The 25,137-nt window shown below is 55.1% G+C and overlaps 2 protein-coding genes across 8 annotated transcripts; both read right to left on the reverse strand.

Annotated features, from left to right (window-relative positions):
• Positions 1–550: 550 nt before the first annotated feature.
• On the reverse strand, positions 551–17,690 carry PERM1 (PPARGC1 and ESRR induced regulator, muscle 1; the record flags this gene model as incomplete). Of its 2 annotated transcripts, XM_082612868.1 has the most annotated exons (4): positions 17,416–17,690; positions 1,597–3,747; positions 898–1,023; positions 551–636 (listed from the first exon to the last, which is right to left on the reverse strand). In XM_082612868.1, the coding sequence occupies exons 2-4, from the start codon at positions 3,596–3,598 to the stop codon at positions 551–553; spliced, it is 2,214 nt and encodes a 737-aa protein (XP_082468994.1). In that variant the 5' UTR covers positions 3,599–3,747; positions 17,416–17,690. The 2 variants fall into 2 exon arrangements, with proteins under 2 accessions (XP_082468994.1, XP_082468993.1); XM_082612867.1 differs by having other exon boundaries at positions 551–1,023.
• Positions 17,691–19,449: 1,759 nt separating this feature from the next.
• HES4 (hes family bHLH transcription factor 4) lies at positions 19,450–23,944 on the reverse strand. Of its 6 annotated transcripts, XM_082615270.1 has the most exons (4): positions 23,760–23,944; positions 23,577–23,672; positions 23,401–23,488; positions 22,813–23,312 (listed from the first exon to the last, which is right to left on the reverse strand). In XM_082615270.1, the coding sequence occupies exons 1-4, from the start codon at positions 23,865–23,867 to the stop codon at positions 22,927–22,929; spliced, it is 678 nt and encodes a 225-aa protein (XP_082471396.1). In that variant the 5' UTR covers positions 23,868–23,944; the 3' UTR covers positions 22,813–22,926. The 6 variants fall into 6 exon arrangements, 4 of the variants coding, with proteins under 4 accessions (XP_082471394.1, XP_082471393.1, XP_082471396.1 ...); XR_014293514.1 differs by adding an exon at positions 19,450–22,585 and having other exon boundaries at positions 22,722–23,312; positions 23,401–23,944; XR_014293515.1 differs by adding an exon at positions 19,450–21,908 and having other exon boundaries at positions 22,000–23,312; positions 23,401–23,944.
• Between the last annotated feature and the right edge of the window lie 1,193 nt (positions 23,945–25,137).

Below are 25,137 nucleotides of genomic sequence, written 5' to 3' on the forward strand. Positions count from 1 at the left end.
CCTCAGAGGCCTCCGACGGCCCGGCCCACTTATAAACAGGGCAGAGGGTCCCTGGGATGCCACCCCCGGCCTCAAGGCCCTCTGCCCAGATCTCCAGCTGGGGCCTCGCTGCTGCTCTGAAGCCCCATCACACGCCTCCCTCCAACAGGATAACCACGTAGGATTAGGACTCCAGTTAACTCTGGTTTCAGACAAACCACAAATACTTCCTTAGCAGAAGTAGGTCTCATACTGCATGTCTGAGATTCCAGTTTCGCTGGACATCTTGTGTTTTTGTTGCTAATCTGGCACCTTACTAACCAGCTCCCTGCTTGGCCTGCCCTCCCAGCCTTCCAGAATCTCCCCAATCCCAAGTGTGGAGCGCAGCCTCGGCCTCGGCCACCGGCTGGACCCTCGGGTGGAGTCCAAGGGAGCCAGGACCAAGGACGCAGGCTCCTTCCCAGACGCCGCAGAACGCAAGGGTCAAAGGGCAAGGCCTGAGGGCAGCACCTCATCCTGAGCACCTATGGACATTTCCTCCTCCTGCGTCTTGCTGGGCGGAGCCTGGGTCCTAGGAGCTGGGGCTGCGGCGCCCCCGCCCCACCTGCCTGCGGATGTACCGGATAGCGGAGATGGTGCCGATGTTGGCCAGCAGAACTGCAAGAGAAGCGCAAGACCTCCTGAGTGCCGGCTCCATTCCGGCCTGGTCCCCACCCTCCGTCCACACGGCGGGGTTCTCAAAGGATGGGAGGAGGCCAGCGGGGCGAGAGTGGGTCAGCAACGCAGGAGACCCGTCAGGGGAGACACCTGCGCCTCCCCACGTGCCCCTCATCCCTGCTGGCCCAGCAGCTGGGACACCACCACTGCCCCTCCATTTGACTTCTAGACACCAGCCCCCCGCCCCCCAGGCCCACAAACCTGTTTTCCAGGCATCTGGGGCATGCAGGTCTGACGTTCTCACAGCCCAGGTAGCGAAGGCTACAAACACCAGGCACATGTCATTCTGGCTGAAGGTGAACGAGGTGAGGGGGCCCCGGGGCTCCCCTGGAAAGAGAAGTGCGTCCTGAGCTCCTGCTCTTGTCCCACCCAGACACACCTGCCCTGGGACACGTCTCTCCTGGCCATGTCTGTCCTGAGCCATGTCTGTCCTGAGTCACACCCTCCCCGTGATACCTTTGTCCCAAGACACAGGGTAGCATGTGGCATAGTTGAGTCAGGCTGACTTGGGCGAGAACGTCTGGGGCACCGTTTCCTGGTTTGTAAAATATCTTCGAGGGGGAATACGAGCCTGCTCTGGCAGGCAGCGTGGCCTGAGCTGGAGCTGCCCCAACGCCTGCCTGCCACAGGCTGGGGGCAGGTACTGCTGTTACCTGGGTCTGAACACAGGGCGACGGTCAGTGTGGCGCCAAAGCCCTGCTCGACTGGGGCTGCCCCACCTGTACCGGGTCCTGGGATGGCCAGGAGCTGGTCCTTCCTGCCCAGATCATCCCTGAGGGCCCCCACCAGCTCACAACCCAGGGTCCTGGCTTGCCCCTCCCCAATGGCCCTCTTGGCCCAACTCCCTAGACAGTGTGTACCCAGGTCCTGGACAGGCCATGGGGTCCCCGCAACACACACCTGCTTGCCTGATGGCCAGGGTAAGCTGCTCTGCTGAGGCTGGGCTAGGCCCTGGTGGCGTGCTGGTCCCCACTTCCCAGGGGACTGACCTGAGGTGCTCCGTGGCCTGCATCTGGAGACGGGCAGCCGGCCCCAGCGTGCCCCCTGACGTGGCCTCCCCGAGGAGGTGCTCATAGGCCTCGGGGATGGAGATGGGTATGGGATCTCCTGGTGGAGGGGCCGGCACAGGCTCAGCCTGGAGGGGTGGGGCCTGGGAGTGGCCTTCCCGGTGCCTCGACCTCTGGGTTTGGCCATCCTGGAAGAAGAACTCGCACACGCCCGGCCACTGGACTTCGGCCAGAGCCTGGCTAGCCTCTGCTTCCTCCTCGACATCTTCATCCTCCTCCTCGATGGTGTCACAGAGGAAGAACTCATAGGTTTCTGGGAGGGTCACCGCGAAGCAGCAGCTGGGCCCAGGCCCCGCTGAGGCAGAGGGGGCAGGGGGAGGCAGGTGCTTCAGGATCCGAGGCTGGGGGGTCCGGGGCCCAACTGCCAGAGCGTCCCAGGCTCCAGACGCCCTGTGGCCCCCAGCTGCTGTCCCGGGGGCTGTGGCTGGGCAGGCAGGGCCTGAGGCCTCTCCTGACCCTGGCTCCTCGGGGCTGGGCACAGCCATGGAGAATCGCACTTTCTTTTTCTTGGGGGCTTGGATAGGGCCTAGCAGGGGCTCCCCAGTGTGGCGTCCAGGGGCACCTGCTGAGGGCTCCCCTCTGGGCTTCTGTCGGCCCCCCTCTGGAGACCGAATAGGGCTCAAACCCAGCTTGGCCACTGGGGCAACCTCCAGCTCCACCACGTCAGGCCCAGCCTCGGGGATGGGAGCAGGTGTGGACACACCCACATCAGACCCAGCCTCAGAAGCCAGGTGAGGCACAGCTGTACGTGGAATAGCCTTTGAGACAGGCGCAGAAGAATCCACCTCCAGCTGGACCCCGGGGCCTGGCATAAGCAGGTCCACATCCAGGCTAGGCTCGGAGGCAGGTGTAGACGGGGGCTCATCGGGTTGAGGCTCAGAGGTGGGTGTGGACAAAGCCACGTCTGACTTAGCCATTGTGACATCTAGAGAAGCCTCCAGGTCAAGCGTGGACGTAGTGCATGGCTCAGTTCTGAGGGTCATTCCGATTAGGTCTGTACCCTGCTCAGTGTCAGGGACAGATGTAGACAGATCCACACCTGGCCCTTGCCTGGCCACCTGCTCAGGGGCTTCTGGAGACTCTGGCCCCAGCTCGATCTGCCCAGCTCCTGCTGTCTGCCCTGTTGTCCCCACCCGGAGACCCTTCCCCCTGGACCCAGCCAGGCCAAGGCCGTCCTCGGCCCCGGCCTCGGTGAGCAGTAGGGAGCCCAGCTGGGTGGGAGCAGGGCCCGGGTCACCCAAGCGCCCACCCGCCTTGGTGCCTGCAGCCCGCCTCTTCTTTTGGCTGGGGCTGCGCAGCAGGGCTCCAGGGCTGCCAGACGGCCTCGGGGGGGCAGCGCTGCGGCCGGGGGAATCGGGGCTCCCAGCGGGCTCACCAGTGAGAGTAGGGGCAAGACCCCGGGGGGCTGGCCCCTGCCGAAGCCTCTGCCTCTCGCCTCTGGAAGACACTGGCCCCAGGAGGGATGAGCCCTGGACCAGAGGGGCAGCACCAGGGCTGAGGGACAGCCGAGCTTCTGGCTGCACAGACATGCTGGGCATCTGCTGACCAGCCTCTGGGGCCAGCACAGACTCACGCCAAGACCTGTTGACCAGCTGCCAGGTGGCTGCCTTGTCCTCCTCCTCAGAGCCAGGCCGGTCACTCCCCCTGGGAGCCAGCTGCCCCTCAGGAAGGGGCGGGGGCCCTGGGGGGCTGCTGTCCCTTTGGTCAGTGTCACTGGACAAGAGCTCATCCCCAGAGGCCAGGCTGGCCTGCAGGAGGCCACACTCTTCGGCAGTGGCTGAAAACTCAGCCCAGTCCTGGTCACTCAGCTGGAGGCTGTACTGGAAGTTCTCCATTCTGGGTCAGCAGAGGCACGTGAACCACAGACCAGGCTCTTCACGGGCCCAGGCGCGGGGCCCTGGCCGGCACACACTGCTCCCACCCCACCTGCCCCCTGGGGCATCCCATGCCTCCCTGGCTCAGGGGCCAGCACTCCATCTCTGTCCTGAAAGAAAGCAGAACAAACAGAGGATCCAGAGGGGAGCTGTGCTGATCTCAAACCTGATGGCTTCCTGGAGCTAGAACATCCGGAACCCACTTTCCGTGCTCCCAAATGGACCGCAGATGCTAACGTTACAGTGACATATTGCTACAGTCCTGCATTTAAGTTAGTGAAGTTCACTGAAGAACAGCGTTCCTCATGTTTGAGTTTTCATCCCCAGGAGGAGTTTTCCTCCGCAACGTTATGCATTTTCTGTTCGGCTGGGTCAGCCTCCAGCTTTCCTGCAGTGGTGTTGGTACCGAGGCCAATTCTATATAGCAAAGCCCATTTCAAGGACCACCCACCAGGGCTCAGTTTACCTGGCGATAGTCAGCTCTGGACTATCCCAACATGCCTCAGGTGGCAGCTGGCCATGGGGGGGAGGAGCCGCAGTGTCCAGCAGGTGACCAGTCTTTGGTGATGACCTTCCACCAGCCTTGGCTGGGACAGACGGCTGGGCTTCCTCTGAGCTTACCAAGGTCAAGCTAGTGCTGGCCAGAGCCCACTCCGGGGCCATCAGGGAGAGCCTGGCTCTGCCCTTGCCTAGGCAGGAGGTCCCAGAACAGAAATGAGCCTCCTGATTCCCACCAGCCCCCCTGGGGCCATCCTCAGTGTCTGTGCCCCTGACCAGATCTGCCCAGCCGGCAAAGGTCCCCTCCCCGTGTCTCAGTGAACTAAGGCAACCCTACCTGGCTGACAACCCCTAACCTCTCAGCCCCCTAGAGGGGGCTGTCCTTTGGCCCTTGGTCAGCTGCCAGTGGACCCAGGGTGGTGGGAGGTCACTCTGACCAGGCAAGTCCTGAGATGGAGGTGCCTGAGACCAGGGCACTGTGGCTTCCTGACCCCGCTGCACCTTGCCCTCCCCTCTGGTCCTAGGGGAGGTCCCTGTGGGGGCTGTCTGCCTCGGGACCCCTTAGGGTGGGAATGAGGGGCTGACAGTACTGTACCTGGGACCCCACAGCCAGCCGGGGCAGCGGAGCTGGGCATCCAAGCTGCCTGTCCCAGAGCGGCATGGTGCAGGGCTCACCACGCAGGCCCCACCCCCATTGCTCAAAATACCACAGCCCCACAGTCACATGTCTCCTGCCAGGTGGCAGGGTACGGGCCACAAATAGATGGCATTTGAGGGGCTGCCAGCTACGTGAGGGACGCCTTCCTGGTCAGGTCAGATGCCAGTCAGAGAATGCTGATCCGCAGTCAGGCCCACAGGACCTCCCTTTCCCAGGCTGAAGGCTGCTCCACTGCCTGTCCTGGCCGAAGGCTGTCCTTTCACAGTGGATAGCTGCCCCGCCCACTGTGAAAACTCCCCACTCCTCCTGCCACCTCGCCTGCTGGCACCCCCCAAGACTAGCCCAGGTGCTTCTGGGTCTCAGAGCTTTACCCTGACACCTGTGGGGGACAGAGGGAGCCACAGAGTGATGAGCCAGGAAGTGACTGGTCCTGGAATGTTCCTAGAGGTCATTTGGACGTGGCCACCGCCAACCTGGGTCACGGTTTGCACCTCGCTGCTCTGGCCCCATCGTGAAGCTGCCGGTGGGGCTTGGGAGACAAGTGGGGTCCTTGAGGGCTCTCAGTGGAGGCACCCACATGGGAGTGGGCCTCTGAAGAGGGCTGGGAGCGGTCAGGGGAGAGCTGGTCACTCCCGCCAGCACCTCTCCCGACCTAGGCTCCTGCAAGTGGGGCCCAAGATGGGGGTGGCAGCGCAGTCTGTCTCTCCAGGAACAGGGGTCAGGGGCTGCCGCCTGCAGGTCACCAGGAGGAGCCGGGCAGGAGACATGGCCTCTGAGAGCAGCCCCTTCCAGGCACCACCCTGCCCAGTACCCTGAGCACTTTTCCAAAACGTGTCCATCCTGAGAGGGACACCAGGAGGACCCTCTTTCACAGTTGAGCTTGGTAAGGCACAGAGAGGGTGAGTGAGTTGTCCATAGCCACACAGCTAGTAAGTGGCAGAGTTGGGCCCCAAAGGCCCTGCTCGGAGCCATCCTGCCCTCGAGGCTGGTGTTGCCTATCCCCAGCCTGGTCATTGTGACACAAACCCCTTCCGCTGGGGACAGAGGAGGGAGTAGGGGGGTTGGACAGCAAACATTGAAACTAACAGGTAAATAGGATCATTTCTGACAGCAACACATCTTAAGAAGGGCCTAGAGTGGAGAGGAGGGTGGCCTCTGAGGAGGGTCCAGGAGATTGAGACTGGGCAGGTGGGGACCACGACAACCGAGGCTTCAAGTGGAGGAGGCCGAGTCACCCCGGAAGAGCGAGGTCGGGTGGGGTTCTCGGCCGCCCCGGGTGGGCAAGCCGGGTCTGGGGTCTCTCCTCGCTGCCTCTGTGTGTTGGGAAAACCCAGGTTTCCCTCCTGTGTCTCTCCTGTGAGTCTCCTTTACTGGTCGCCAAAAGTGTGTGTGTGTGGGGGGGGTGTCCCATACCACGCAATTCGGTGACACCAGCTGCATGTCCGACAGGTTAACTCAATTCTGATAATATTTGGAGATGCTTAGGGGCTCAGTCCCACAGACTGCCCCCAACTTCAGACGCCAATGGCAAGGAGCAGGTCCCCAGGTCACCCACCACTTCTGTCCGACTTGGCAGAAGCTTCCCACGACCCACTGCCCCTTGGATTCAATTAATTTGCTAGAGGAGCTCAGAGAACTCAGGGAGACATTCACTAACGCTCACCAGTTCATTATAAAAGGGTAGGATGAAGGATGCAGATGAGGGTCCAGGCTGGGAGATGGGCAGGGCTTCGTGGGAAGGGGCGTGGACGCAGCTCCACCCATCTCCAGCGCTCGGGATTTTGTGGAGGCTTCTTCACACAGCCATGATCGATTATTAACCTCATTTTCAGCCCCTCTCCTTTCTCAAGAGGATGGGGGCGGGGCTGAAAATTCCACGCTTCTCATCAGGCTTGGTCTTTCTGGTGACCAGCCCCCACAGGAGCCTCATTAGAACAAAAGATGCTCCTGTGCTCTCAGCAGGAAATTCCCAGGTTTTCAGGCACTCTGTGCTGGAACGGGGCAGAGACCAGTATCCATGCTCTCTGTCTTCTAATCATCCCACAGTCCTCTTCCCTGCTCCTCATCAGGCTCTGGACTCGGTGGCTAAGGGTGTGTTGGTCAGCTTCACCGCTGAGGGTGGTCCATGTGTGATCCGTGCATCGCTTTCCTGTGGATGAAGATTTGGGTCATTTCCAGTTTGCAGCTGCTCCGAGGGACGCTAGGAACATTCTGGAACATTTCTTTGGGCAGTCTTGGAGAGTTGTGGGGTCAGAGGTATTTGTCCAGCTCTAGAGGACACTGCCCAACAGTCTTCCGGGGTGGCTGTGACCTCGCTCCAGCGTGTCTGCACCCACACTGCCTACGGCCTGTCACCGCCTGGTGCAGCACTTTCCTTAAGAATGAAGTTACTGGCCATTGTCATCTTCTTTTTTAATGTTTATTTATTTATTTGGCTGCACCGGGTCTTTAGTTGCGGCAGTCAGGATCTTCGTTGCAGCGTGTGGGATCTAGTTCCCTGACCAGGGATCGAACCCCTGGACCCCTGCATTGGGAGCGCAGAGTCTTAACCGCTGGACGACCAGGGAAGTCCCCACTGGCATCTTCCTTTGTGAAGATGTGTGTCTCTTCAGTGCTTCTGCCTCTTTTCTATGCCTTTTTCTTATTGATCTGTAGGAGTTTGTTACCCATTCTGGGTAAGGATTCTGTTTTGAATATTTGTACGATGAATGTCTCCCCCCCATCTCAACTTTTCAATCTCTTAACAGTGCCTTTTGATGAACAGAAGTTTTAAATTTTAACATAGTCCAAATTATCAACAATTTTCTTTATGCTTATCACTGTTTCTTTTTTATTATTTATTTATTTATTTATTTATTCTTGGCTGCGTTGGGTCTTTGTTGCTGTGCGCGGGCTTTCCTCTAGTTGTGGCGAGCGGGGGCTACTCTTCGTTGCGGTGCGCAGCCTTCTCATTGCGGTGGCTTCTCTTGTTGCGGAGCATGGGCTCTAGAGCGCAGGCTCAGTAGTTGTGGCGCACGGGCTTAGTTGCTCTGCGGCATGTGGGATCTTCCCGGACCGGGGCTCGAACCCATGTCCCCTGCGTTGGCAAGTGAATTCTTAACCACTGCGCCACCAGGGAAGCCCTGCTTCTGTCTTTTTACAGAACTCTTTGCCTGCCCCAAAAAGTCATGAGGATTTCGCCATGTCCTTCCACGTTTTTAGAGCTTCATCGTTTTACCTTTCTCACTGGGACTACAACCCGCATGGTACTGATTTTCGTGGATGGTGGGTGATGGGGGTCCTGTCACACCTTTTTGTTTCCACATGGACACCAGTTGGCCCAGCGCCCCATCACGACTCCGTGGCGCACACGTGTGTGTCTGTCTACAGGGCCACAGCAGCAGAGCCCCCCATGGACTCCCCAGACAGAGGAAGCTTGGAGGGTTTGGGGCAGGGGCTTTTCTACAGTTGCCATGGCTGCCCTGGAAGAAGGCAGTACAGGACCCGAGGGGAGGCTGTGGGGAGGGCGCGGTGGACCTGGTTCCTTCTGAAGACCAGCTGTGGCTGGAGTTACCCGAGGCGTCCCCTCTCTCTCCTCGCCCCCCAATCATGGGCCTCCTCGTGGGAAGGGCTCTGGAGCACACGGGCATCTGCGCGCTTCTGACCCAGCTCCGCGCTGGGGGCCTTAAGCCTCTGTGGAGGCCCGCGAGCGCGTGTAGACGGACGGGCCTGCGCTACCGCCGGAAGCCACCAGAGGGCGAGCGGGCTCCACCGGAAGTCGGCAGAGCAGAGCCGTCGGCGCCTGGCTCTGAGAGGCCGGTGTGTTTGGGGGCGCCAGGGCCCCTTCCCGAAGCCACTTAGCCTGCTTTGAGCCCTTGACCTTGAGACATAAGCCCTCAAAAATAAAAGCCGACTTTCAACGAGCAGCTATTACACGCCTGGCAGTCTTAAATGCTTTACACAGATTAGGGGCTTTTTACTTTTCCTTTTTTAATAGTTTATTGATGTATAATTTAATATGATAAACTCCACATATTTAAAGTGTAAAGTTAGCTGCGTTTTGACAGGTGTAGTCACCCGGGAAGCCGTCACCACACTCCTGAGAGTGAAACGCCCGTCACCCCAAGGGTTCCTGTGCCCTTTCTGACGCCCCCCTCTGCCCAGGCAGCCACGGGGGCCTTCTTTCCCTCCTGTCACCGCAGTTGGGTGGCACCATCCAGACTTCATGTAAATGGGATCATACCGTAGGCACTCATTGGTGTAGTACAAAAGAGTGCAGTGTGACTGGCTTCTGTCACTGAGCGTAATTATTTTGAGATTCATCTATGCCACTGTGTAGCCAATAGTTATGTTTATAATTAATAAGTAGTGTCCCATTGTTGGACATGCCAAGATTTACCATTCACCTGTTGATGGACATTTGGGGCTATGCTACAAACATTTGTGTTTAAGTCTTTGTGTGAACATGTGCTTGCATTTCTCTTGGGTAAACTGTTTTCTGGCGTGGTTACCATCTTTTCATCCCCACCAGGAGTTCCTGAGAGTTCCAGTTGCTCCATATCCACACCAGCACTAGGTCTGGTCAGACTTTTTTTTTTTTTAAAGCAGAGGTCTTCTTAAAAGCCCATATGATTTATTTATTTATTTATGGCTGTGTTGGGTCTTCGTTTCTGTGCAAGGGCTTTCTCTAGTTGTGGCAAGCAGGGGCCACTCTTCATCGCGGTGTGCGGGCCTCTCACATATTGTGGCCTCACTTATTGCAGAGCACAAGCTCCAGATACGCAGGCTCAGTAGTTGTGGCTCACGGGCCCAGTTGCTCCGCAGCATGTGGGATCTTCCCAGACCAGGGCTCGAACCCATGTCCCCTGCATTGGCAGGCAGATCCTCAACCACTGCACCACCAGGGAAGCCCTGGTCAGACTTTTTAACTTTACCATTCTAGTAGATGGTTAGTACTATCTCATTGTGGGGTTTTCTTGTTTTTTGTTTTTGTTTGTTTGCTTTTTTTTTTAAACGATTATTAAAGAGGGTATTTTATTTTATTTTTTAATTTTATTTATTTATTTGGTTGTGCCAGGTCTTAGTTGTGGTAGGCGGGCTCCTTAGTTGCGGCTCTCCAGCTCCCTAGTTGTGGCATGTGAACTCTTATTTGAAGCATGCATATGGGATCTAGTTCCCTGACCAGGGATCGAACCCGGGCCCCCTGCATTGGGAGTGTGGAGTCTTAACCGCTGCGCCACCAGGGAAGTCCCTCATTGTGGTTTTAATTTGCATTTCCTTAATGACTGAAGTTGAGCATCTTTTCGTGTGTTTAAATGCATCCAGGCAATTCCCTGGTGGTCTAGTGGTTAGGACTTGGCGCTTTCACTGCCGAGGGCCTGGGTTTGATCGCTGGTTGGGGAACTGAGATCCCACAAGCCGCGTGGCAAAAACATTTTTAAAATAAATAAATGCATCCATATATCTTCTTCCATGAAATGACTGATCAGATCTTCTGCCCATTTTCTTCATTGGGTTATTTGTTTTCGTATTGTTGAGTCTTAAGAGCTCTTTATATATTCTTTACATAAGTTCTTCATCAGTTATGTGATAAGAAATTATTTCCTTCTAGTCTGTGGCTCATCTTTTCATTTTCTGAACAATGTCTTTTGAAGAGCAGAAGTTCTTAATTTTGATGAATTCCAATTTATCCATTTTTTATCCATTTTTCTCTCATGGATTGTTCTTTTGGTTGTATCTAAGAAATCTTCGCCTAACCAAAGATCACAAAGATTTTCTAAATTTTCTCCAAGAAGTTTTTTTTAGTTTTAGGTTTTGCATTTAGGTCTATGATCCATTTTGAGTTAATTTGTGTATATGGTGTAAAGATACGGTTCCAGATTATTTTATTTGTGTATGGATATCCAACAGTACCTATACCATTTGTTGAAAAGACTCTCCTTTCTCCACTGAAGTGTCTTAGCACCTTTGTTGAAAGTCAGCTGACCATATAGGTATGGGTGGTTCTGTTTCTAGAATTCTAGGTTGATAGTTTTTACTTTCAGTAAAGATGTAGTTCCACTGTCTCCTCACATGCATTGTTTCCAACAAGAAATCAGCCATCATTTATCCTTGTTCCTCTGTATATATCATGTCTTTTTTTCCATAGAGGCTCTTAAAACCTTCTCTTTACTGCTGTTTTTATAGGGAAGGGGTTAACAGTTTTATTGATATATAATTTACACCCCATACAATTCACCCATTTAAATTAAATAGTTTTAGTATAGTCAGAGTTGTGCAACCATCAATATAAACAAATTTAGAACATTTTCATCGCCCCACAAGGATATCCCGTACCCCCATATGTAGTCATTCCCCATTTCCCTGGACCTCCACCCCAGCCGTGGGCAACCACTAATCTACTTTGTACCAATTTGCCTATTGTGGACACTTCATGTAAATGGACTCACACAATATGTGGCCTTTTGTGTCTGGCTTCTTTCACCTGGCATAATCTTTTCAAGGTTCATCCATGTCATAGCATGTATCAGTACTTCATTCCTTTTTGTTGCCAAAGAATATTCCATTGTATGGATATAGCACATTTTATGTGTGTGTATGTATGTAAGATATGTAAATAATAAGATATGTAAGATATGTAAATAAATTGTATGTATGTACGTATTATTTATTTATTTATTTATTTATCTTTTTGGCCATGCCGAGCAGCATGTGGGATTTTAGTTCTCCAACCAGGGTTTGAACCCACATCCCCTGCAGTGAAAGCATGGTGTCTTAACCACTGGACTGCCACAGAAGTTCCCTAGCACATTTTAAAATTTATCCATTCATCAGTTGATGGAATTTGGGTTATTTCCACTTCTTGGCTATTATGAATAATGCTGCTGTGAACATTTATGCATACACTTTTGTGTAGACATATTTTCATTTCTCTTGAGTATGTACCTAGGAGTGGAATTTCTGGGTCATATGGTAATTCTACATTTAACCTTTTGAGGAACTTCCGAACAGTTTTCTAAAGTGGCTGCACCATTTTGCATTCCTATGAACAATGTATAAGTGTTCCAATTTCTCCACAAGCTCACCAATACTTGTTACCATCTGTCTTTTTAATTATAGCTACCCTAGTGGATATGAAGTGGTATCTCATTGTGGTTTGATTTAAATTTCCCTGATGGTTGATGATGTCAGGCATCTTTTCGTGTGTTTATTGGCCATTTATATATCTTTGGAGAAATGTCTATTAAGATTTTTCTCCAATTTTTTAGTTGGGTTGTCTTATTATTGAGTTGAGAGAGTTATTTATATTTCTTAAATACAAACCTCTTGTCAATATGTTTTGCAAATATTTTCTCCCATTCTATGTGTCTTTCACTTTTTCGATAATCTCCTTTGAAGCCAAAAGTTTTTAATTTTTATGAAGTCCAATTTATCTTTTTTTTTTTTTTTTTTTATCTTTTGTCACTTTTGCTTTTGGAAACATATCCAAGAAGGCTTTGTCTTCTGGACCTGACTTCAGGTCCTTTCTGACCCAAGGTCATGAAGAATTACGCCCATATTTTCTTCTAAGTGTTTTATAGTTTTAGCTCTTACATTTATGTATATCATCCCTTTTTAGTTAATTTTTCTGTATGGTGTGAGGAAGGGGTTCAACTTCATTCTTTTGCATATGGATATTCAGATGTCCCAGCACAATTTGTTGAAGAGACTGTTCTTTCTTCTACTGGATTGTCTTGGCATCCATGTTGAAAACCAAGTGACTAAAAGTGAAGGCTTCTTTCTGAACTCTGAATTCTATTCCATAAATCAATATGTTCAACCTCATGCTGGTACCACACTGTCTTGATTATTGTAGCTTTGTAGTAACTTTTGGAATCAGGAAGTTTGAGTCCTCCAACTTTGTTCTTTTTCAAGATTGTTTTGGATATTCTGGGTCCCTTGGATTTCCATATGAATTTTATGAGCAGCTTGTCAATTTCTGCAAACATGTTAACTGGAACTTTGAAGAGATTGTGTTGAATCTATAGATCAATTTGGGAAGTACTGTCACCTTAACAATGTTAAATCTTCCAATCCATGAATGTGGAATATCTTTCCATTTATTTAGGTCTTCTTTAATTTCTTTCAACAACATTGTATAGTTTTCAAAGTATAAGTTTTGCACTTCCTTTATTAAATTTATTCATAAATGTTTTAGTCTTTTTGATGTTATTATAAATTGAATAGATTTCATTTTCAGATTGTTTGTTGAAAACGTATAGAAATATAACTGATTTTAAAATATTGATCTTGTACCCTGCAACCTTGCTTAACTCATTCATTAGTTCTAACAGTTTTTCTTAGTGCATTCCATGGAATTTTCTACATATAAGATCGCGTCATTTGAACATAGATAGTTTTACTTCTTTTTTCCAATATGGATGCATTTTATTTCATTTTCTTGCCTAGTTGGCCTGGCTAGGACTTCCCACACCTTTTGGTTTTTGTTTGTTTTGGTTCTGTTTTTGTTTTGGCAGTTCTATAATTTTACTGGACAATCAGCAGATAGTTCTCATCCACATTAACTGTCTGTAGATTTTTGAAAGTGGTGACAGGTACACAGGTAACCAATGTATAGAGCTTGTTTGGTGAATCTTCATCTCCATTATGCCCACACCTCTGACTAGAAGTTGTGAGAGCAGAAATCATTGTTTTATTGCTGTGTTTTAGCAATTTGATTATGATGTTCCTTGATGCAATTTTCTTCAAACTTCTTGTGCTTGGGACTTCCCTGGTGTTGCAGTGGTTAAGACTCTGCCCTCCCAATGCAGGGTGCCTGGGTTTGATCCCTGGGAACTAGATCCCACATGCATGCCACAACTAAGAGTTCACATGCCACAACTAAGGAGCCAGCGAGATGCAACTAAGGAGCTCACAAGCTGCAACTAAGGAGCCCACCTGCTGCAAGTAAGACCTGGGGCAACCAAATAAATATAAATAAATAAATAAATAAATAAACAAACAAACTTCTCGTGCTTGAGTTTCCTTGAGCTTCTTGCATCTGTGGGTTTATCATTTATGTCAAGATTGTAAAACTTCCAGTCATTATTTCTTCAAATGTTTCTCACCTTCTCCCCTCTTCTGAGACGCCAGTTACATGTATGTCAGGCCCTTGACATTGACCACAGCTCACTAATGCTCTTTTCTTCCCCCAGTCACCACTTTTTAAATCTCTATTTTCAATAGTTTTTACGTTTGCAGTTTACTAATAGTTTTCTCTTCAATGTCTAATCTCTAGTCTGCATTACCCCCACCCAATGTATTTCTTACATCAGACATCATGATTTTCCAGAAGTTCAGCTGGAGTTTTTGTACCTTCATTGTCTCCAAGACATTCAGTCTTTCTTCTAGCTTCTCAGTCATGTGAAGTGCAGCTATAACAACTGTTTTAATGCCCTTGTCTATCACCTGCGACATTTCTAGGGTGCTTTCAATTGATTGAACTTTCTCATTGTGGGTCAGATTTTCCTGCTTCTCTGCATGCCTGGTAAATTTTTACTGGATGCCTGACATTGTGAATTTTAATGTATTGGGTGCTGGATATTTTTATACTACTATAAACATTCCTGAGCTCTGTTCTGGGTGCGGCTGTTATTTGGAAGCAGTTTGATCCTTTCAGGTCTTGTTTGTAAACTTTGTTGGGCAGGCCTAGAACAGTGCCTAACCTATGCTGATCATTCCTCACTGTTGGACAAGACCCTGCTGGGTACTCTGCCACCTGCCCTGTAGCTATGGGGTTTCACTTCTGGCTAGTGGAGACTGGAACTGTGTCTGGCCCTGTGTGAACTCAGGGGTTGCCACCTAATTCTTTGGGTGGTCCTTTCCCCGGCCTGGAGGAGTTTCCGCACGAGGATGTTCTAATCAGGTCTGAGGGGAACCCCTGCAGCTCTCTGGAGTTCTGTCTCTGGCACCACCTCTCTTCCTTCTGACATCCTGTCCTGTGAACTCCAGCTGCATTGGCCCCCCGGACTGTCAGCCCCTAACCTCCCTAACTCAGGGAGTCTGCCTGGCTTCCTGCCCTGCACCATGGCCTGGAAACTGTCTCCAAGCAGTCAGCTGGGGCAATGTAGGGCTCACTTCATTTCTTTTCCACTTCTCAGGGACCACTTATTCTTTTTTTTTAAAGAGCTGGGCTTTTTTTTTTTTAATTTATGTATTTTTGGCTGTGTTTGGTCTTTGTTTCTGCACGTGGGCTTTCTCCAGTTGCGGCGAGCAGGGGCTACTCTTCGTTGCGGTGCGCAGCCTTCTCATTGTGGTGGCTTCTCTTGTTGCGGAGCATGGGCTCTAGGCACGTGGGCTTCAGTAGTTGTGGCTCGCGGGCTCTAGAGCGCAGACTCAGTAGTTGTGGCGCAGGGGCTTAGTTGCTCCGCAGCATGTGGGATCTTCCCGGACCAGGGCTCAAACCCGTGTCCCCCGCATGGGCAGGTGGATTCTTAACCACTGTGCCACCAGGGAAGCCCAGGGACCACTCTTTTTCATGGTCTGCAGTTTCATATATTTTAAACAGTTTTTTAATTATTTTAGACAGAAGGGTAAATCTGGCCCCTGCTACTCAGTCTTGGCTGGAAGCTGTCATAATGCAGATTATTTATTTTATTTAATCCTCTCAACCACCCAGCTCCACAGGCAGGTACTATTACTAATCCCGTCTTACATTTGAGATTTTGTGACACACAGTGATAGCACGCAAGGTCACAGTGACAGCAGAGGTAGGGCTCAGTCCCGGGCTGTGTCAGGCGCATCCTTGAACCACTGGTGGGGAGCTTGAGGCTGTCCTGCACAGGCGCCCCGCGTGGAATGTGGGGGCAGGGTGTGGACCTGCAGGTACTCCAAACACAGAGCAGACTGAAGAGGCCTGAGTCTCTGTGGGGAGGGCCCTGGCTGGCTCTGACAGGCCTCTGTGTCGGACTCGGTTTATTGACTGTGTGTCCTGACCATGAGATGGTGGACCTCTGGCTCTGTGCGTTTGTTCACCTCAGTTACCTGTCCAGGTGGAGACTATCCTGGTGGGCTGGTTACTGAGAGCCCAGAGGCAGGTGTGCTCCAGGAACAAGTGGTAACTGTCTCCCTTTCCCCTTCCCTCCTCCTAACTTTCCTCGAGGCCACATCACTGTTCCAGTGACGTAGCTGAGAAACCTGCAGCAGCGTCACAGCTGCACCAGTCACAGCTGCGGGCCCTGTCAGCACAGCCACCAAGCTCTAGGCACCCTTTGGGGCTGGGACACTTGATGAAATAAAATTAATATTTTGGAAATTCCCTGGCGGTCCAGTGGTTAGACTCAGCACTCTCACTGCTGGGGCCCGGGTTCGATCCCTGGTCGGGGAACTAAGATCCTGCCAGCCCTGAAGCACGGGCAAAAAAAAAAAAAAAAAAAAAAAAAAACACCTTATATTTGAAGGCAGGACAAGAGAAAATTAAACATAAGATTCTCTCCGCGTGTTTGTTTGCGCCTCCTCCCTCCCTGACCCGCCGTGTGCATCTGCATCACACGCGAACCGGAGCTCCTCCAAGGTGGGGCGCCTGCTCCACAGGAAAGATCAATTTTCTTCTTCTGATGCCAGCAATGTAACTTCTTATAGAGTCCCTGGGCTTCCCTGGTGGCTCAGTGGTTAAGAATCCACCTGCCAATGCAGGCGACACGGATTCAAGCCCTGGTCTGGGAAGATCCCACATGCCGTGGAGCAACTGAGCCCGTACACCACAACTACTGGGCCTGTGCTCTACAGCCTGCAAGCCACGACTACTGAGCCCACGTGCCACAACTACTGAAGCCCGCGCGCCTAGAGCCCGTGCTCCATAACAAGAGAAGCCACCGCAGTGAGAAGCCTGCGCACCACAACGAAGAGTAGCCCCCTCTCACCGCAACTAGAGAAAGCCCGCGTGCAGCAATGAAGACCCAATGCAGCCAAAAATAAATCTTAAAAAAATCATCTAAAAAAAAAAAAAGAATAGAGTTCTTTCCCAATTCTGGAGGGGGTCATGGTGACTTGCTGCTCCTTTGTGGGTGTGTACCTGGACTATGTATCCTTAGTGACCTTTATGTAAAATATCAGTAGGTCATTTTGATGTGAGAGCCTTTGTCTAAAAAATGTATATGAGGGGAGTTCCTTGGTGACCTAGTGGTTAGGATTCCGAGCTTTCACTGCCATGGCCTGGGTTCAATCCCTGATCAGGGAATTGAGATCCCACAAGCTGTGCAGCATGGCCAAAAAAACCAAAAAAACCAAAAACAAAACCAGTGTACGACTATGCGTTCTACTTCTAACAGGTGCAACAGTTCTCAGAGTTTTCTGAGAATCTGCTTCCCAGGTTACAGTCCTCAGTTTGGCTCCAATAAAATTCCCTTTTTTTCTTCTTATCTTGATAGTTAATTGAATTTTCGTTGACACATTACAGGCATCATTCCATTTACTCCACACACACTCCCGAGCTCCACGCTGGGGTGGCCCAGACCTTCCCCAGGATTCTGGGCTCAGGCTGGGACTCTTCCCCACCCAGGAAGAAGCTGCCTTTACCACACAAGTCAAATCCGTGCGGCAGGGAGGGACCCCGTGAGCAAGGAGCATCAGCCCAGACACCCGAAACTTTAGTTTCTGTCCTCACCAGGGGGCAGGCGTTTGTCCCAGCGATTTCTGGAAAGTCAGCCGCTACCTCCAGCCTCCAGTCTGCTTGGTAACATCAAGCCCAGGCGTCCTGGTCAGCCTGGCTGCTGCAACAGGACAAATCAATAGTAGGAATGTATTCATCAGGCTTCCCTGGTAGTGCAGTGGTTGAGAATCCACCTGTCAGTGCAGAGGACAAGGGTTTGAGCCCTGGTCCGGGAAGCTCCCACATGCCGCGGAGCAACTAAGCATGTGCGCCACAACTACTGAGCCTGCGCTCTAGAGCCCGCGAGCTACAGCTACTGAAGCACACATACATGCCTAGAGCCCGTGCTCTGCAACGAGAGAAGACACAACAATGAGAAGCCCGCGCACCGCAATGAAGAGTAGCCCCCGCTCGCGGCAACTAGAGAAAGCCCACACACGCAGCAACAAAGACCCGATGCAGCCCAAAATAAAAACAAATAAATAAATAAATTTATTTTAAAAAAAGAAAGAAAGCAATGTATTCATCATGGACCCAGAGGCTGGTACCAGCACGGGTGGGTTCCCGTGAGGACCTCTTTTAGGCGCGAAGCCTGCCTTCCGGCTGTGTCCTCACATGGCCGACAGAGTGGGCGAAAGATCTCCCGTCTCGTCCCTCTGTAAGGGCACTAATCCCATTCCATGACCCCATCCCCTCCCAGAGGCCCCTCTTTAGGCCACCACCTTGGGGGGCAAGTTTCAACATATGAATTAGCAGGGAAGGCGGGGAGGCGGTAAGGGTTGTGGACACAAACATTTAGTCCATTGGACCTGGTCTCTGCTCTGGAAACGTCCGACCAAAGATTGCAGACTCCAAGTGGGCAGACCGGTCAGCTCAGTCCTGGGATGTTACCTTCACCTCTTAATTCAACAAAGCAAACTCCTAGGGACACAGGGAGAAGAAAGTCCCATGTACACACAGCCAGATGATGCCCTGTCCCTCCTGGCATTTCATCCAGAGCCAGCCTCCTGATCCAAGTAGAGGCAGAAGCTTGGCCATGTCTTGCCTAACACTTTTGTAACCTTAGGCTGGCAGCGAAAGCCCAAGCCCAGGGCCCCACAGGCCTGGGGCCTTGAGAGGCCATGAAAAGGAAGGGCCAGGAGTTGGGGGTGCTCCGGCTGGAACCCGGCCAGCCCCCGGCCCCTGCATGTGCGTGTATGGCCCAGGCCGTGGTCAGCTCACATGTTGGGGGGTGGGCGTAGGGGCCAGGAGAGGACAGAGTTGCCTCCCCACACCCAGAGCTGCTGACCCCTACCCCACTGTGCTAGACAAGACAAGGGGTGCTGGGGGACCATGGGTGAGGGGAAGGGCGCAGCTGGGGAAGCCCTCCTCCCCACCAGCCTCTGGCCCACTCGTGGGTAAGGATGGGAAGGCAGGAAGTGGGCCCCCACCTCCCCACACAGACATGGGGATTCCTTCTCTGAAGTGGGAGCCCAAAGCCACCAGATGGGTGTCAGGGTCAGGCAGTCCACCAGGAAGAGACACCTTTGAAGCAGCAGCAGCCAGTTGCTTCTTGGTCACCATTGATACCAGGCTGCAAAAAGGGCTGACATGCCCATTGAGGGCAGGTCAGCGTGGCCCTGGGGCAGGTTGGGTTCTGTGGGTCTCAGCACGGAGCATCTCCCACACCTGTCCTTGTTTGAAGTCTGGGGCCCATGAATCCCCAACGCCATGCCCTGTCGGTTACCAGAACAGAAATGGGCCCCTGCCCTGCCCAGAAGCCACAGGGATGGGCCTTGGCTGTCCCTGCACCCCTAGCTGGAGCTCACGGGGAAGCAACTTCCAGGCAGACATCAGGCCAACCCACTCTGCTCCTCACTACAGCTTCAGTGGCTGTTTCTGGGTCCCGCCCCGCCTGACCTCTTCCACAACCCCATCAAGTGGGCACGTGGTGGGTGGCCCTGGGTACATTAGTTGTTTATTGCTATTGTTATTTATATTTATTTTAATTTTACATAAAACATTATTGTTATTTATAGCTGCATGACAAATTAACCTACAATTCAGCAGTTTAAAACAACAGACGTTTATTATCTCGCACAGTTTCTGAGGGATAGGAGTCAAGGAGCTGCTCAGCTGAGTGGTTCTGGCTCTCATCTCTCAAGGTTGCCCTTGAGATGCCGGCAGTGGCTGGGGTCTCATCTGAAGGCTCGACAGGGCTGGAGGATCTGCTTCTAAACACCACACTCTGTTGGCCTCTCCATAGCACAGAACAGCTGGCCTCCCTCAGAGTGGAGAATGTGAGAGACAAAGAGGTGGGCCAGGATGCCCCTGCAACCTCATCATCTACAGGACCTTACTGGTCACACAGGTCAGCCTCAGTACATTTACAAGGCTGAATACCAGCTGGGGGCTCCTGGGGGCCTCCTGGGAGGCCATCAACCCCACGGCCTCTTCCTTGCCCAAGGGTGCATCCTAGGATGGGTATGGCCCCCAGGGCTCCATGGAGCAGAGACTAGCCAGGCACAGCTGCAGAACCCTCTGGGCTCAGCTTCTTCCTTGGGAAAAGGGAGCAGGTCCTGGAGCCAGGGCATGCCACTGCGTACCAGCGGAGAGGAAGAGGCTGCTGGGGCCTAGAGATACTAGGGCAACCACAGGAGTTCTTGTGGGGGAGCTAAGGCCTCTCACAAGGGCTCCAAGCAGCCCCAGGCCCTGCCCCACCCCAAATTCCCAAGTGACTGGAGTTTCATGGGCCTGGCCAGGCCGACTTCTGTCACCATGAGGACTAATTGTTTCTCCAGATTTCAAACACCTATGACTTGCTGTCATTGTCTAGTCCCCAAGCCCTGACACCACAGGCAAGACAGAGGGGCCCAGCGTCACAGGGCTCCACAGGGATGAGACACCCACAGAGCCAGGCAGATCACCTGATCTTGCACATGAATTCAGCAAACATTTATTGACCCTTGGTCCCTGCCAAGAACTGGGCTGGAAGGAAGCCACAGATGAATGAGACTCCATCCGCCAGTGGAGGAGAAATGATCAGCAGGCCTTCTGGCCACACCCTCCCCCCAGGAGGAGGAAGTTCTGATTCCTCCCACCCACCCCCCAACACAGCCACCGGAGAGGATGCTTCCTCCATTATTCTGCAGGAAAGGCCTGCAAGACAAAGGCCAAGCCAAAGGGGTGGAGGGGGACAGAGGGACTACCCAGAGCCCCTCTGAGGCACGGGAGGGGGCGGGGGAGGGGGGAGGGGGCAGTAGGAAGAGCCCCCGGTGTGAGGGGGAGACCCCTACCCAGCTCCCCGCGGATGGCGCAGGTGTCCAGGCTGAGTGGGGAGAGGGCTGTGGCCTCCTCCCACAGACGAGGATACTGCGGAGGGGCGGCCTGGGGAGGGGCCCAGCCTCAGCCCCCGCTGTGCTCCCTCACACCCCCCTAATCTAACCAAGAGCGACACCCTCGGCAAACCTCCTGGCTCCACCTTCATCCAAGCTAATTAACGAGGTGTGTATGGCCTGAGCCCGACCTGAGCGTCTTCCTGTTCCAAGCAGGTGCTGGGGACAGGAGTGAGTGACACAGACACGGCCCTGGCCTCCAGAGCCCTCGGAGCCTGGGGTGACCGCCTCAGGTGGGAAAGTGGGGAGAGAATGGGGCGGCGGGGGGGTGAGTACAAAGGGATAGAGACGGGAGGAGCTTGCCTGTCTGAGGAACAGTGTGGTTCCCTCTGAGCCTGAGAGGTCCCTGGAGGGCTAACAGGGTGCTTGGTGTAAAGATCCCTTTGGCAATAGCGTCTTGAGAACAGATGACCAGGAACAGGAAGTAAGGAAGTAAGGGAGGGGGCAAGGCCCAGGGACGGAGTGGGGGGTGGGGGGCTCTGGTCTGGTGCTGTGTCACCACCCTCTCCCTGGAGAAGGGAGAGTGTGATGACCCAAGTTCCAGGTGACCTTCCCGGGCAGCCCTTCCCTTTCTGGCCACCAGGTGGGGTGCTCCCCCTACCCACGGACCCACCCACCCAGCTTCATATCCCAAAGCCCCCGGCCCTCTCCTCCTGCACTGAGGCCCTCCCTGAGCAGTTCCCCTCCCCGAGCCAAGCTGAACTTCTGGCTTCTGAAATGGACCCTCTACAATTCTCCTGCTGGGAGGGCCTCCCAGGCTGGTCAGCAGCAACTCCCCCACAGTCCTGCTGGTGACCCGGCTCTCCCAGCCTCCCCAGGGCCTGTGTGCAGAGGGTGCGGCACCTGGCCTGCATGGCTGCAACCGGCCAGGACCACTGGCCTGGGCCCTGGACACTCAGGGAGATGGGCCAGGCAGCTAGAGGTCGGGGAGGAACTGGCTTGGTGGGACGTGGCAGGCCCTGCCGGGTGTGCACGGCTGAGTCCAGGAGGGCAGGTGAACCCTGCGCACGACACGGACACGGGAGCTGACGGGGCCACTGGAGGAGGGCAGGCCAGCCCCGGCAGTGATTCACCCTCCTCCTCCGTGATGGTCCCTGGCCAGGCAGGCGGCCGGCAACCATCAGGTGAACTTGGCTGTGGGTGGGAAACAGATCTAGCCTCAGGAGGGCTCAGGATGAGACACTGCACTCCCAGCTGCGTGCCTTGGACCACCCCCTCACCGCACCTGGAGCACAGCCCCCAGCAGCAGCCTGGGGAGGCCTGGGACCACAGGACAGCGACTCCTGGGGTGGGGGGGTGGGGGGCCATGCCCAACGCCGCCTAGGATCGCTGTATTGTAGGGTGAACACACAGCCGGTGCTCAGGACGGATGCGTAGGCCGGACCAACGCCAGTTCCTTCGTACTGTAGGGGCACCTCCCCTCTCAGGGCAGGATGGGGCACACAGCAGGGCTGGACTCTGGCAGGAGAAGAGCCCCAGCACTAAGTGCCCTTTGTCGGGCTGGCCCCCGTTCCCTGCCGCTGGGACTCAGATGCCCTCTCCTGCTGGCACCCCTCTCCTGGGCAGACAGTGGCCTGGGGCAGGCTTGACGCATGGGTGGGCACAAGCAGTTTTGCGGTCAGCCACAAGAAGGCAGGAGGTGGAACAGGCCAGAACCGAAGCTTCAGGGACAGTCAGGCCTCACCACAGCTCAGCACCAGGACAACAGTGTGTAAATACATGTCTCCACCTTCCAGGGTCCTCGAGAGTGAGAGTGGGAAAGAACATGCCCAGTGAAGCTGCAGGACCGCTTCCCGGCACTGGGAGACATCCTGGAAAAAGTGATGACTGTCACTGTCCTGCCTGAGCTTCCCGAGGGACCTCTCACACACACCCTCCCCCACCCTCTTCAAGGCGGGTCGCGGCTCCAGCGCAGTTAGACACAGGCAAACGCAAGGCCGGCCGAACCTCCGCGCCGGGCACTTGCGGGCCCAGGTGGGAGCAGAACCCCCGCGGCCCGCTCTGCCTGCTCGCGCGAAGACATCAGCCGACCCCGCTGCCGGGCCTCTGCCGGACTGGACCCTTCACGAAGACGACAAAACAAAGCTCCCGACGCGGTCTCTGGAAATAAATATTTTCTGACACAGTCTCAGCGGGCTCTGGGGCCGCGACCTCACCGCAGCCACGGCCTCCAGGGTGCGCCCCGGCCCTGAGCCGCGGCCCCGGGGGCGGCGAGGGGCGCCCCCGTCCGGCCCGGCAGGAAGGGCGGCGCCAAGACCGCCCCGGAGCGCGGCAAGGGGAAGGGGCCGTCGAAGGCCGGCGGCGGCGGGCGGCCCGCGTACACCGCGGGCGCCAGAACTTCGGCGGCGGGGGCCGGTGGAAGCGGGCGGCGCGAGGGCCCCAGCCGGGCCAGGCAGGTCGCCAGATGGCCGAGCAGGCGGGACCGCACGTCGGCCGGGACGCCCTCGCAGCCGGCCAGGAAGCGATTCACCTCGGCCAGACACTCGTGGAAGCCGGCGCGGTACTTGCCCAGGACTGCCGGGTCGGCGCGGAGGGCGGCTGCGGGGGCGGCAGGGGACAGGCGGTCGGGGCCTGCGGTGGCGGCGGCTCCGGCCCCAGAGCCCTCGCCGCCGCCGCCCGCGCTCACCTGTCACCTGCACGCGCCGCAGGCTCTGCAGGTGCTTCACGGTCAGCTCCAGGATGTCCGCCTTCTCCAGCTTCGAGCGGCGGGAGCTCTGGGGGCGGGGCCGGTGTGGGCGGCTGGCAGCCCAGGAGCGCCGGGATTCCAGGCTCCCCGATCTCGCCCTCCCGCCCCCGACTCACCTCTTTCCTGAGGGCGTCCAGGAGGAGGCTCTGGAGCTGAGCGAGGCTCTCGTTGATGCGCGCTCGGCGCCGCTTCTCCATGACGGGCTTGGAGGACTGCGGGGCCGGCAGCGGCTGAGTCCCGCGGGCGTCAGCTCCCCTCTCCCCCCCGCTCCTGCCAACCGCGTCCGGCCGGGTCCCCACCTTCCGGTGCTCGGCCGCACTCCGGGGCTGGTCCGGGGTCCGGCGGGCACCGGCCGGCGCTCCCGCCGGCGGCGAGGCCCTCAGCTTCCCCGGGGTGTCGGCAGGCATGGTGCGCCCCCGCGCCGCGCGGGGCCGAGGGCGGGCCGGACGCGCGGCTTCCCGAGCCCTTCTCCCGCGGGTTCCAGGCTCCGGGACCGAGCGCGCGCAGCCAACCGCCTGGCTATTTAAGGAAGCGCCGCCGCGGGGCGTGTGAATCCGGCTCCGCGTTCTTTCCCACACTCGCGCCAGCCAATGAGCCGCCGGCGCCGGGCAGCCCGCCCCCGGCCGCAGCCCCCGCCGGCTGTCAGTCACGCGTCCGCTCCCGGCCCACCGACCCCGCGGGCGACAAAGGCGAGCCGGGGCACCCCGCCCGCGCCCGCCTCTGGCCACGCCGGGCCGAGGCGGGAAAGTCGCCGCGCCCGCTCCCCCGTTCCGAGCGGTGCGCCGGGAGGGGACCTCTCCGGGAGGGCGGAGGCGCGAGGCTCACCTTCAGGGCGAGCGGGGGCCGCGGGAAATCTGAAAGGAAAACTCGCGAGGGGAACCGGGAGGCTCCCCCGAGGGGCCGGCGAGCCTCGGCCCACGCGCCTCTGCTCTCCGCGGACCCAGCCGGGCCCTCGGGCCTCCGCGCGGCCTGCGAATCTGACCCCCGCCGGCTGCAGCACCTGCACGAGGCCCGTGACACAGTGGACGTGGAACACCAGCCGCTGGGCAGGAGAGAGGCTGGCTGGCCAAGGTCGTAGACAGGCAGAGTGGTATCACGGGACCAGTGAAGGTGATGCCACAAGGCGGGCGGAGTGACGTCATCAGTCAGGCAGGATGACGTCATGGAACAGAATGTAAGGCTGTCACTGGTCAGGCTGGTGACGTCTCAGGGTTAAGGTCGACGATGACACAAGCCAGATGGGGTGATGTCATGGTCGCTGGTGATGTCACTCTCTTCCAGATTACCCAACAGTGAGCCAAGCACCAGCAAAGTGGGGCTCACCAAAAATGAGGGACACTTGTTAAAATTTTGTTTGTTAATTCAAAGCGGCACTGTGGGGAAAAAAGAGTGCTAAGCTTATTTTCGCGTTTGATGTTTTCGTTCTGAATTCCCTTGCGCCGGCACTCTGGTCTTTTGAGTACTGAGGGTTCCAGCCCACTGTGGCCTGGCGGCCGTCTCGTGGGCATCGCACAGATGTCTCCTGAGGCCCACGGTAGACCCGGCCTGCCCTTGGGGCTGAGGAAGCGTCTCCCGGGCTCTAATCCGACGCGGGGGGCGACGGCAAACCAGCAAAGTTATGTCGCAGTTGCCAGAGACAAAAAGAAATGGGTAGGTTGCTGGGGGAGAGGAAAGCCC

Source organism: Mesoplodon mirus (genome assembly GCF_964341445.2).
Source record: "Mesoplodon mirus genome assembly, chromosome: 3".
In the NCBI taxonomy this organism is placed as follows: domain Eukaryota; kingdom Metazoa; phylum Chordata; class Mammalia; order Artiodactyla; family Ziphiidae; genus Mesoplodon; species Mesoplodon mirus.